Source organism: Saccopteryx bilineata, chromosome 6 (assembly GCF_036850765.1).
Source record: "Saccopteryx bilineata isolate mSacBil1 chromosome 6, mSacBil1_pri_phased_curated, whole genome shotgun sequence".
In the NCBI taxonomy this organism is placed as follows: domain Eukaryota; kingdom Metazoa; phylum Chordata; class Mammalia; order Chiroptera; family Emballonuridae; genus Saccopteryx; species Saccopteryx bilineata.
Window position 1 is genome coordinate 180,980,299 of NC_089495.1, and position 10,996 is coordinate 180,991,294.

General features: G+C 40.6%; 1 protein-coding gene across 1 annotated transcript in view; it reads left to right on the forward strand.

Moving 5' to 3' along the window:
- HAO1 (hydroxyacid oxidase 1) overlaps positions 1-3,379 on the forward strand; it is a 48,888-nt gene extending 45,509 nt beyond the window's left edge. The window contains exons 7-8 of the mRNA XM_066236434.1: positions 56-125; positions 1,936-3,379. Of these exons, the coding sequence (XP_066092531.1) occupies positions 56-125; positions 1,936-2,006 (141 nt within the window). The 3' untranslated portion in view covers positions 2,007-3,379. The remainder of the gene's footprint in view (positions 1-55; positions 126-1,935) is intronic.
- Positions 3,380-10,996: the final 7,617 nt, after the last annotated feature.

Sequence of the window (10,996 nt, forward strand, 5' to 3'; positions counted from 1 at the left end):
CATGAATCAAGCCAGAATGACTGCCCCAAAAGCTCTGTATCTTTTACTCGCATAGGGAGAGAAAGGTGTTCAAGACGTCCTTGAGATATTGAAGGAAGAGTTCCGGTTAGCCATGGCTCTGAGTGGTAAGACTGGTCATTGCAATTGACAACTTTCCTTTCTTCCGGGGTTGTTAAGCGAGGCTTCTTGGTGGGGAAGAGTGAATGGAGGGGAGGGGAATGAATCATCTGAGGGTGTGATTAAATCTAAGTTGGCTCCATATTTACAGCTGTAGTGCAGAGCCCCCTCCGAGCTGAGGAATGCCGCCACCGTATGCATAGTCTGTAACACTCGCTAAGCCTCTGTCTTTGAAAGTCTTATCCGGGTATTTGTATAATGATAAGTACCTTAAAGGTGAATGCTGCAGCATACTCTTCCTCATCTCCTAATACATGAACAATACATCTAACTGGTCAATGCCTCGACTTGGATATCTAAGTGGCATCTCAGACTACCTGTTCAAAACCAAACTGCTAACTTTTCTAATTGAACCTGCAGACTCTCCGATCTCAGTTCCCGTTAACACCATTGTTTCAGGTGCTCAGATCCAAAATCTTGAGTTATTCTCGACTTCTCTTTTGCTCACACCCTTACATCCACAGAGGCTCCATCTGCAAATGCGAGCAGAATCTGACCTCACTACCACCACCGCCGCCGCGCCATCACTCTGGCCGGGGCCATCAGCAGCTCTCCACCTTGGATATTGCCCTGGTCCCTCTGTGTACCCTGCTCATTGTCTCTCTCCCCTTGAGCATTGCAGGTCTGTCTGTCTCTCCTTTGCCTACCTCCTCCTCCCAGCCCATTCTGATCGCAGCAGTCAGCATAATCTTTTACACGTTATATCACATCATGTTGCTCTTCTGATCAGAATCCTCAAATGGCTCTGGGTTTACTCAGAGTAAATGCCAATGTGCTTACAATGGTATACAGAGTCCTAGGTGGTTTGACCTTGTCACCTGTCTGACCTCCACTCCTGTCTCCCAGGGCTCATGTATCTCCCTGCTGTCCCTTGACCATGCCAGACATGCTGTAACCTTAGGCTCTTTCCCTGATATCCACACGGCTCACTCGCTCACACCCTTCACGCCACACCTGCATTGTGCTTTCTCAAAGGGCTCCATCCTGACCACCTGTTTGAAATGGCAACTTGTTCTCCATCTGCCCACTTGACTTCCAGTTTATCTTTCCTTATTAGTATTTCATCCTTTCCCCACGGCAGCGATCATCTCCTACACATCATCTATCATAGGATTTATTTTTCAAGTTCTGTGCATTATGTGTGCAAGACAGGGATCTTTGTCTGTTGTCCTCACTGTAGAGTTCCTAGTATTTAGGGCAGTGCCTGGCACATGAACAAATAAGCACCGTTATTACTAGTAACCGTTTTTGAATTTGACTCAGATCAACCATCAGTAACACATGTCTTTGAGTTAATTATCACCTCCCCCACTTTTGAAAGTAATAAGGTTCTTTTTTTCTGTGATCTATATCACCCAGATCACCCTATAGACAGAATCCCTGAGATCAATTGTCTTCTCACCCCTGTGCTGGGCCCATGTGGACACAGCCTCAGAGAGAAGAATGCCATTTTGTGAATCCTCACCCCACCTTTTCATCTGCTACAGACATATCCTAAAAGAGAGCTTTCAGCCACCGACTCTCTATTAAATGTGGCAGAAAGAATATACTCTTTGTGTTAATAAAAATATGTGCCAGTCATTTTGTGTTAAAAACTGTTTAGGTAATAAAAATGGTCTCATGCCACATAAGATTTGGCAAGGCTACCTTGAACCATAAACCTTACATTTGTCAAGTTTTACATTCCTTGGGAAAACGATTACCTGCCTGATTATTATTGCATTCATTTTAGATTAAATGTATGCATTATTTTTTCAGGGTGCCAGAATGTGAAAGTCATCGACAAGACATTGGTGAGGAAAAATCCTTCGGCCCTTTCCAAGATCTGACAGTGCACAATATTTTCCCATCTGTATTATTTTTTTTCAGCATGTATTGCTTGACAAAGAGACACTGTGCAGAGGGTGACCACAGCCTGTAATTCCCCCACTTCGATACAAAGGGTGTCGTTCTTCTCCGACGAAATAGCAATCCCTTTTAGCTCATTGCTTTTGACTTTTCAGTGGGTGTCCTAGGAACCTTTTGAGAAAGAAATGGACTTGCATCCTGGAAATATATTAACTGTTAAAAAGAAAACATTGCAAATGTGTTTAGACAACGTCATCCCTTGGCAAGCTGCAGTGCTGGAAAACAAAAGATATCCTTTGGTCAGATTGGAGGTAGCCGATGCTGAAGTGAAGAGATGATGATCTCAGTGTTGTTAACCTGCATTGTGTCTAGATGTCCCTACAATGGTGTGCTTCAATTGTAGCTCAGGTTCAGAAGGTTGGACATGCCGGGCAGAATGGGAGACTGAGATTTGCAATGCTGAGGAGGGAGCATTTGATAGCATTGGGATGAGTTGGTGGTAGCTTGTGATTGTCTAGATCAGGGGTCAGGAACCTATGGCTTGTGAGCCAGATGTGGCTCTTTTGATGGCTGCATCTGGCTCGTAGACAAATCTTTAACAAAAAAAATAATATTAAAAATAGAAAACATTCTCATGTATTACAATCCATTTCCTACCACTCATGTTCATGGTTCGGGTGGCTAGAACCAATCACAGCTGTCCTCTGGGACAACACTAATTTTTTTTTTTTTTTTGTATTTTTCTGAAGTTGGAAACGGGAAGGCAGTCAGACAGACTCCCACATGCACCCGACCGGGATCCACCAAGCATGCCCACCAGGGAGCAATGCTCTGCCCATCTGGGACGTTGCTCTGTTGCAACCAGGGCCATTCTAGTGCCTGAGGCAGAGGCCATGGAGCCATCCTCAGTGCCTGGGCCAACTTTGCTCCAATGGAGCCTTGGCTGAGGGAGGGGAAGAGAGAGACAGAGAGGAAGGAGAGGGGGAGGGGTGGAGAAGCAGATGGGTGCTTCTCCTGTGTGCCCTGGCCGGGAATCGAACTCTGGACTCCTGCATGCCAGGCCGACGCTCTACCACTGAGCCAACCAGCCAAGGCTACCAAATTTTTATTGGATAATGCGTAAGGTACACGGGTCGTTGTATGGCTCTTACAGAATTACATTTTAAAACGTGGTGTTCATGGATTTCTCAGCCAAAAAGATTCCTGACCTCTGGTCTAGATACTTTTAAACACCCTGAGCTCTGCTACTTCTTTGAGTGTAGATTTCCATTCATATTCATAGTGTCTGAATATATGTGAATATTTTGTGATATGTATTGCTTTATAATCAGAAAGAAATAAAGCATTATTTTGAAAAGACTGTATCTGGCCCATTTGTAACACTATAGAATTCAACCATTTTAATCTCTGAGGGCTGATTAGCTCCCCGGTCCCCCATGCACACCCCATTAATTCTAATTCCTCTTCTTTCTTCTTTGGCTACTTTCCCTTCACGGCCGTGGGCAGAGCCAGTGATGTTATTATGAGGATCATGCCCAGTGAAAATGGCAGCCCCAGGTTAAAAAGCAGAAAAGAAGCTTTTTTATTTCTTCCATAGTTTTTCTGTTACCCCGTCATGGTACCTTTGATTTTCTATTTCAGTCATATTTCCTTGGGTGAGGGGGGATAGTCACAGGGCAAGTGTAGACATTCACAGGCGCCCAGGACACCATCCTGTGACTTGCCCCAACATTCTGTGCCCAGGTCCAAGACTGTAGGGGCAGAGGGTGGTCCTGTCACTGGGTAAGTGGGTGGGCCAGCAGCCAAAGACTTGTTCAGGGGAAGCGGGGAGGTGGCAGGAGCGTGATTCCAGTCTCCAAGGTCCCAGGGTCCCTTTGACCTTTCCTTATAAAACATGAACTCAAAGATGAAATTATTAAGAATTTCAAGCCAACAACCACAGAATGGTAAACCCAAGCAGGAGGCCCCCTTCTGAGTATGGAGTCCTGTGGAACTTCAGTGGTCACAGCCCACAGAGCTCTGGTCACATGACTTTTAGATTTATTCCCAGACTAGTTCTATGACAGACTGGAGGTAAACATGATAGCCAGTGTATTTAGAAATTGATTTTTTACTGTCTGCCTGGTTGTGCAACCACTGTGAAATACTGAGTGAAACAACTGAGAAAAACCTGTCTTAAAACAGGAGTTATATTTTATGGTTTTATTATTAAGGATCTCTCTTTCTCTGGGTATCTCTCTCTCCCCCCTCTTTCTTTTGTTTTGTTTTATTTTTTTCTTTTCCAAGTGAGAGGAGGTATGAAATGAGCACCTTGGATTTCTTCCAACTGATTCAGAAAAAACTCTGCTGTTGGCAAAGAGCATCTACTCTGGCTACATCGTAGTATATGGTTAGATGGTGACCTGCTAAGAACTTGGTCACTCCCCACAGCAAATGGAGAATCACCTGTGGTGTTTTAAGTAAGTTTTAGGCAAGTTACATGAGAATGGGGATTAGTGTCTGAATTTGTGACGTTCTAGGTGTTTTTATGACCCTCGGAGCCACAGTCCCTCCTTGAATGTAGACTTCCTTTTTTTCCTTTGGAGCTGCACTATAACTGAATGCTTTATGATCCATATTGTTTCCACGTTAGATGTTTGGATTGTTTGCAGTTCTTCTACTGGAAGCCAATTCCAAGTAATTTTTATAAACATGCAATTCGTGTTACGTTCTGATTTTCAAGAAAAGCTAGTAGACATCTATGTGGTTAAGTAAAGATTTTAAATGCTGGAGAATATTTAACATTTTGTACATGGAACAGGTCATGTTAAATATGGTGGGTGCCACGTCTGGCCCACGAGTCACAAATTCCCCGTGCCTGTAACATCTTGTTCTCACAGATGTTTCTCTCATGGCTAAAATAACTCTTATATGGTTACATAGAATCATGCCTGAGATATGTAGCAGTAATGAGTGCTTGCCAACAGAATTTGCCAGAATCCCTTTTGTTTAAGTTTGCTTATATTCTGCTACCTGGAAGAACACGAATGTGAAATAAACTTCTTTCTCTCCGCCAGGTTTGAGGAGTCCAGGTTCCCAGGCCTGAAGGAAGATTTCGAATGGTGTGGATGCTTCTCAGCATGAAGTTTGCAAACTGTACCCGTGTCATTGCTGTGCTGTTCATTCATTTGTTTTTCCTGCCTAAACATTGGTCTTTGTGAAATAGCTTTAGCGGGTTGCGGTGGTGAGTGTTTCATGAAAGGAACTTGTGGCTTTCTCTGAAACAGAGAGAAAAGACTTTCATTGTAAAATTTATAATTTATTTACTGTCTGATCAACTCTATTGCATGTCAGTTGCATAGCAACCAAACAAAGTTTGTCTGCGTAGGAAAGTCAGTCTGCAGATTTCTTCTAACATAAAGATAGAAGATGCTTTCTGAACTTCCACGGGTACTCTGTCCCATGCCAATTATAGAACGACATCAGGAGGAGAGTTTATTTTACATAACAGAACGCTAACCCAAAAGATAGAGGCTTTTATTATACACTTATGTGATGGAAATTCTTATCTGTTTTAAAAGATGCAATTTCCTGTCCTTCTCTTAATCTAACTTGAGCAATAGTTATCTTTTTTCCTGCTTAATGTGGCTGCCCAGATTTGGTTAGGGAAATAAGGAATGCTTATTTTTATTCAATTTTCAGTTTCTCTACTGAAATCTTTCTGAATATTATTTTAGATAATGAGCATAGGTTCCACTGAAAATTTTCCAGGATCTTCTGAAAACAAAGAATTGTGTTACCCTGAATGATGCCAAAACAAGGGCTGGAATTCAAGTGAGCAGTAAATTTGATTTTGTTTGTTCCTTTGATTCAGCATCACTGGGGAAAAGATTCTGGCTTTGTTTCCTGCTTGTATTTTTTGGTTAGATCATCTACCTTTAAAGCTGATATTTTCCCCATTATGGTCAAACTCCTCAGTCTGTTTCGACAGTGGGATCTTCCTGTAGATAGAGTCATTTATGGTAATGTCCTTCATTAGTACAATAACTTCACTCAGTGGATGTAAAGGCCAACACTCCTGAAAGTATTGGGATAGGTTTCTGATGATCTGGGTGACTAGCTGGGTGAACCATTATGTCCCCTCATGACCCTCCAATTCTCACCTGTGATATGAAGACATAGCATGGTAAAATATACGAGAATATATTGTGAATTACAAATCAACATTTAAAGTCTTATTAATAATAATTATTACCAGGAAAGATAATATGACAAGTTCCACTGTGCATTTTGTTTTTATAGCATTTATTTAGAAGACCCTGGTTGGATAGTTCAGTTGGTTAGTGCATTGTCCCAATATGCCAAGGTTATAGATTTGATCTCCAGTCAGGGTTCATACAAGAATTAACCAATGAATAGATAAATAAGTGGAACAATAAATCAATGTTTCTCTCTCTCTCTCTCAAAGCAGTCAATATTTTTTTTTTTTAAAAAAAGCTGGTATTGGCCTGACTAGGCGGTGGTGCAGTAAATAGAGCATCGGACTGGGATGCAGAGGACCCAGGTTTGAGAATCTGAGGTCGCCAGGTTGAGCACGGGCTTATCTGGTTTGAGCAAAGCTCACCAGCTTGGACCCAAGGTCACTGGCTTGAGCAAGGGGTTTCTTGGTCTGCTGTAGCCCCCACAGTCAAGGAACATATGAGCAAGCAATCAATGAACAACTAAGGTGTCACAATGAAAAACTGATTATTGATGCCTCTCATCTCTCTCTATTCCTGTCTGTCTGTCCCTATCTATTACTCTCTCTGACTCTCTCTGTCTCTGTAAAAAAAAAACAAAAGCTGGTATTGGCCCTGGCCAGTAGGCTCAGTGGGTAGAGTTTTGGCCTGAAATATGGATGTCCCGGGTTCAATTTCCAGTCAGGATACACAAGAAAAGTGACCATCTGCTTCTCTCCCCCCTCTTCTTACCCTTCTCTCCCTCTTCCCCTTTCAGAGCAAGTAGCTCCATTGGGCCAAGCATGTGCCTCAGGCACTAAGGATAGTTCAGTTTCAAGCATCAGCCCCAGGTGGGATTGCTGGGTGGATCCAAGTTGGGGCACATGGGGGAATCTGCCTCACTATCTCCTATCCTCTCACCTAAAAAAGAAAAGAACACCTGTTCTTGAGTTTGTATGTATTTTGAATAATGGGTTAGATGACTATGATATTTTTGGATCACCCTTTTTGCAGATATTTTGGGTTGCCATCTGGTATTGAATTAGTTGTGGAGAAATTAAGACTACCCTGCTTTCCTCTCTCGTCAACCCCACCCCATCCTGATGTCTGAAAAACAATTTCTTTATTCTTGGAATTTCAATATCCTCAACTAAAGTTTGCTAAGTATCACATGATTCATAATTTTAAAACAAAATGATGCCTACCACATTGTGTTCTATTTATAATTTAAATATGAACAAAAAAACTTAACTGGCATATGTCTCGTGTCAATCATTAGCATAGATTTTTACACCACCCTCTATTTTGCCTTGATAGCCTTACCTTCATTGTATTAACAATAGTAGTATCAGTGGTTATTATAAAATTTTGGACATTATTTTATTAAAACAAATGTTTAAAAATTCTTATTATTACCCAGACTAGGCCAGATAGCTCAATTGGTTAAAGTGTCATCCCAAAGCTGAGAAGTATGATCCCAGTCAGGGCACATACAAGAATAGGTCAATTTTCTTGTCTCTTTCTGTCTCCTTTCCTCTCTCCCTAAAAATCAATCAATAAAAAAAACTAAAAAAACCAAACCAAAACAAAAAAAACGACTCTTATTATCCAGGTCAAATCTGCACCATGAACTTTTTGTGATGATGAAAATGTTTTATATATGTGCTGTTTAATATAGTAATCATTAGTGACAATTGGGCACTTGAAATGTGCATAGTTTGAATGTTTCATTTTATTTAATTTCAATTAATTTAATTTTAAGCAGTGTCATGTACCAGTTTGTACTCTGTGGATAGCACAGATCTAGATGTTCAGAACAATCTTAGGCCCCAAATAAACTTTATTAAACAGACTTAAGACCAACCATGTTAATGGTTACCATGGGCAAGTCACATAAAATCTCTTCAATGTAGCTTCCCAATTGAAAACATAAAATGTTATAATAACTCTTACCTGTATGGCAAGAGCATCAACTGCAGTAAATAATGTAATAAAGTTTTGAATTATTTGGAAGAAAAATACTATGCTGATCTAGAGTAGTTTTTTATTTTTTTATTTTTCTGAAGCTGGAAACGGGGAGAGACAGTCAGACAGACTCCCGCATGCGCCCCACCGGGATCCACCCGGCACGCCCACCAGGGGCGACTCTGCCCACCAGGGGGTGGTGCTCTGCCCCTCCGGGGCGTCGCTCTGCCACGACCAGAGCCACTCCAGCGCCTGGGGCAGAGGCCAAGGAGCCATCCCCAGCGCTCGGGCCATCCCTGCTCCAATGGAGCCTTGGCTGCAGGAGGGTAAGAGAGAGACAGAGAGGAAGGAGGGGGGGGTGGAGAAGCAGATGGGCGCTTCCCCCATGTGCCCTGGCCGGGAATCGAACCCGGGTCCCCCGTACGCCAGGCCGATGCTCCACTGCTGAGCCAACCGGCCAGGGCCTGATCTAGAGTAGTTTTGATTATTTTTCTTATTAATCTTTTCAGTTATGGTTTGTTGGGAAGAGCCCAACAATTTTGTCTAAACTCTTGAGTTTGTGGCCCGGTCCAGTCACTTAGCAAGCCCATCATTTTGAAATAGTAATCTTGTATGTTTATTTTCATCTTTTAGGTAGAATAATGATATCACCAATGTATATAATAAGGAATAGTGATACCCTATTAAATTATAAGAAATGATGTATGTGTAAGTTATTATAAAATGACAGTAATAAAAAATATGGCATATAGTGAAATGACTGAAATTTGAAAAGTATTAGCAAAGTTTGTTTGACATAATGAAATATATCTTATAGAATAGACAGAATCCTGTATCCTAAATAGCCAGTTGGTACCAATAGGGTCTTTCTCTATGGAACTTTGGCATCTCCTTGAACCAGGAGCATAAATTTCTTTACCATATAAACAAGATACATTGCCCAAGTGAAAAACATATTTTTGGTTCTAATTTTTCTTTATGTTTATACCATGTTATATGGTTTTAATATTAATAAGAAAGTCTCTTAGATTTTGGAAAAAAGTCAGAAAAATGTAGATAACAGCTTTTCCCTAGTCAAGAATGTATTTTTGGTTCAAATATTAGTTGATAATATAACCATGCTATCCAGTTTAAATATTAATGAGCCATATTACTCAAATTGTTTGAGACTTTCTTAATAATTGCTATTTAATATAATATGTGTCATGATGTGAACATCCCTGTTTTAAGTAGTGAATTTTTAAAGCCACTAAAAAAAGCAGGACAAAACTCTTTGAAAAAAAAATCCTCAATAATCTTTCTGGAAAAAAGTTAAAATTCACTGTTCCAATACTCTTAACCACACCCATATATATCTATGACCAAAAACACGCAACAGACCAATGAAAATATTTAAACATTCAGTCATTAGTAAACTGTTAATCTACCAAAAAGAAAAAGAAAGATTTAATGTATGCAAGTACTAAATATTCATGATTATGGGCAAGGCAGTACACATGAAAGCCAGAATCCATATCCATAAATTTGAAAATGCAGTCATTGGATCAACTGATGGTTTTCTCTACACAACTGCATAATCAATTTGCCTACTTTCCATTAAATTGACCAGATGCTTTATTGTCATATAAACACGATCTAAATGAAATCCACAGATTTACCCACAAACTTTTTTTTTTTTTTTTTTTGGTTAAACGTTTCTTGGATAATCTTAATCCAGGTCTGCTAACAATTTATCTGGAATGATTGATTGGCTTTCAACTCTTTTGCCATCTCTTGTCTATCCTTTGTTGGGCAGGCAAATGATTGAGAAAATGTAGCAACTGCAAGCAAATAAATACAGAAAAGAAAGATCTTTGGAAAGCAAGACAATCCCACAGTCATTAGCCCTTTCTCAGGAAAGGAGTGGTTAAAAGAAAATGGGAGGATAATGCCCAAACTGCTGTTCCACTTGAGATGCCTTCTCCTAGAACTTCAGGAATGAGACTCTACCCCTCCCACTACGAAATACCCCCTGCATTAATATTGTTACTTCCAAAGTTCTTCAAAACTTCAGGTAAGTAGAAAATAGTAAAGTGTATTTCTTAAATTTAATTAAGAATTATACATGATGAAGTAATTACAGTTATTTAGTCCCCAATAATTTTTATTAATGTTGACATTCCTGTGGCTTATGTGAACCTTGCTGATCACGGTTTACCAAGGTTCATAGGGCCCTGCGGTACTTTTTACTTTGCCCAACAGAGGCGAATGAGAGGTGACAGAACTGCAACAACAACAAAAGAAGACGCACAGGATGCAAGAACCCAACTCTTTACATCAATTTCAGTTTATTTGATGTCCTGCTGTCCCTTCTGAGTTTTGACCCTCATTCAGAGGCAAAGCCTAACTCAGATATTCCCAGAAGTCCAATCCAATCCAAGAGCCAACATGGTTTCCCTAGTCATTTATGGTTTTGCTTCCACTGAACTAAGGGTTGAGAATGAAACTGAGAAATAGCAGACCCTGTTAAAAAATGCTCATAATCAGACCTTGACTGGATTATTGAAGCAGTTCAGTAAAATGAGTGATTATGTTTGCCGTTAGCTATCACAGGATAACGTATTAGGTACTAAAACAATTTACTATTTCAAAACAAGTTTTGACCAGGTTCATGTGGAGGGTTTCAAGAAGGAGGCGGGAAGTAGAGTTTTATGGATATGACCTTTAATTTGTCAGAGGATGCCTAGATACCACTAGCTATTTCTCTGAGCGTTGAGGTCATGCCACGAGGAGTACTGGAGTAAGAGCTAGCATCCCAATTTTTAGCTCCT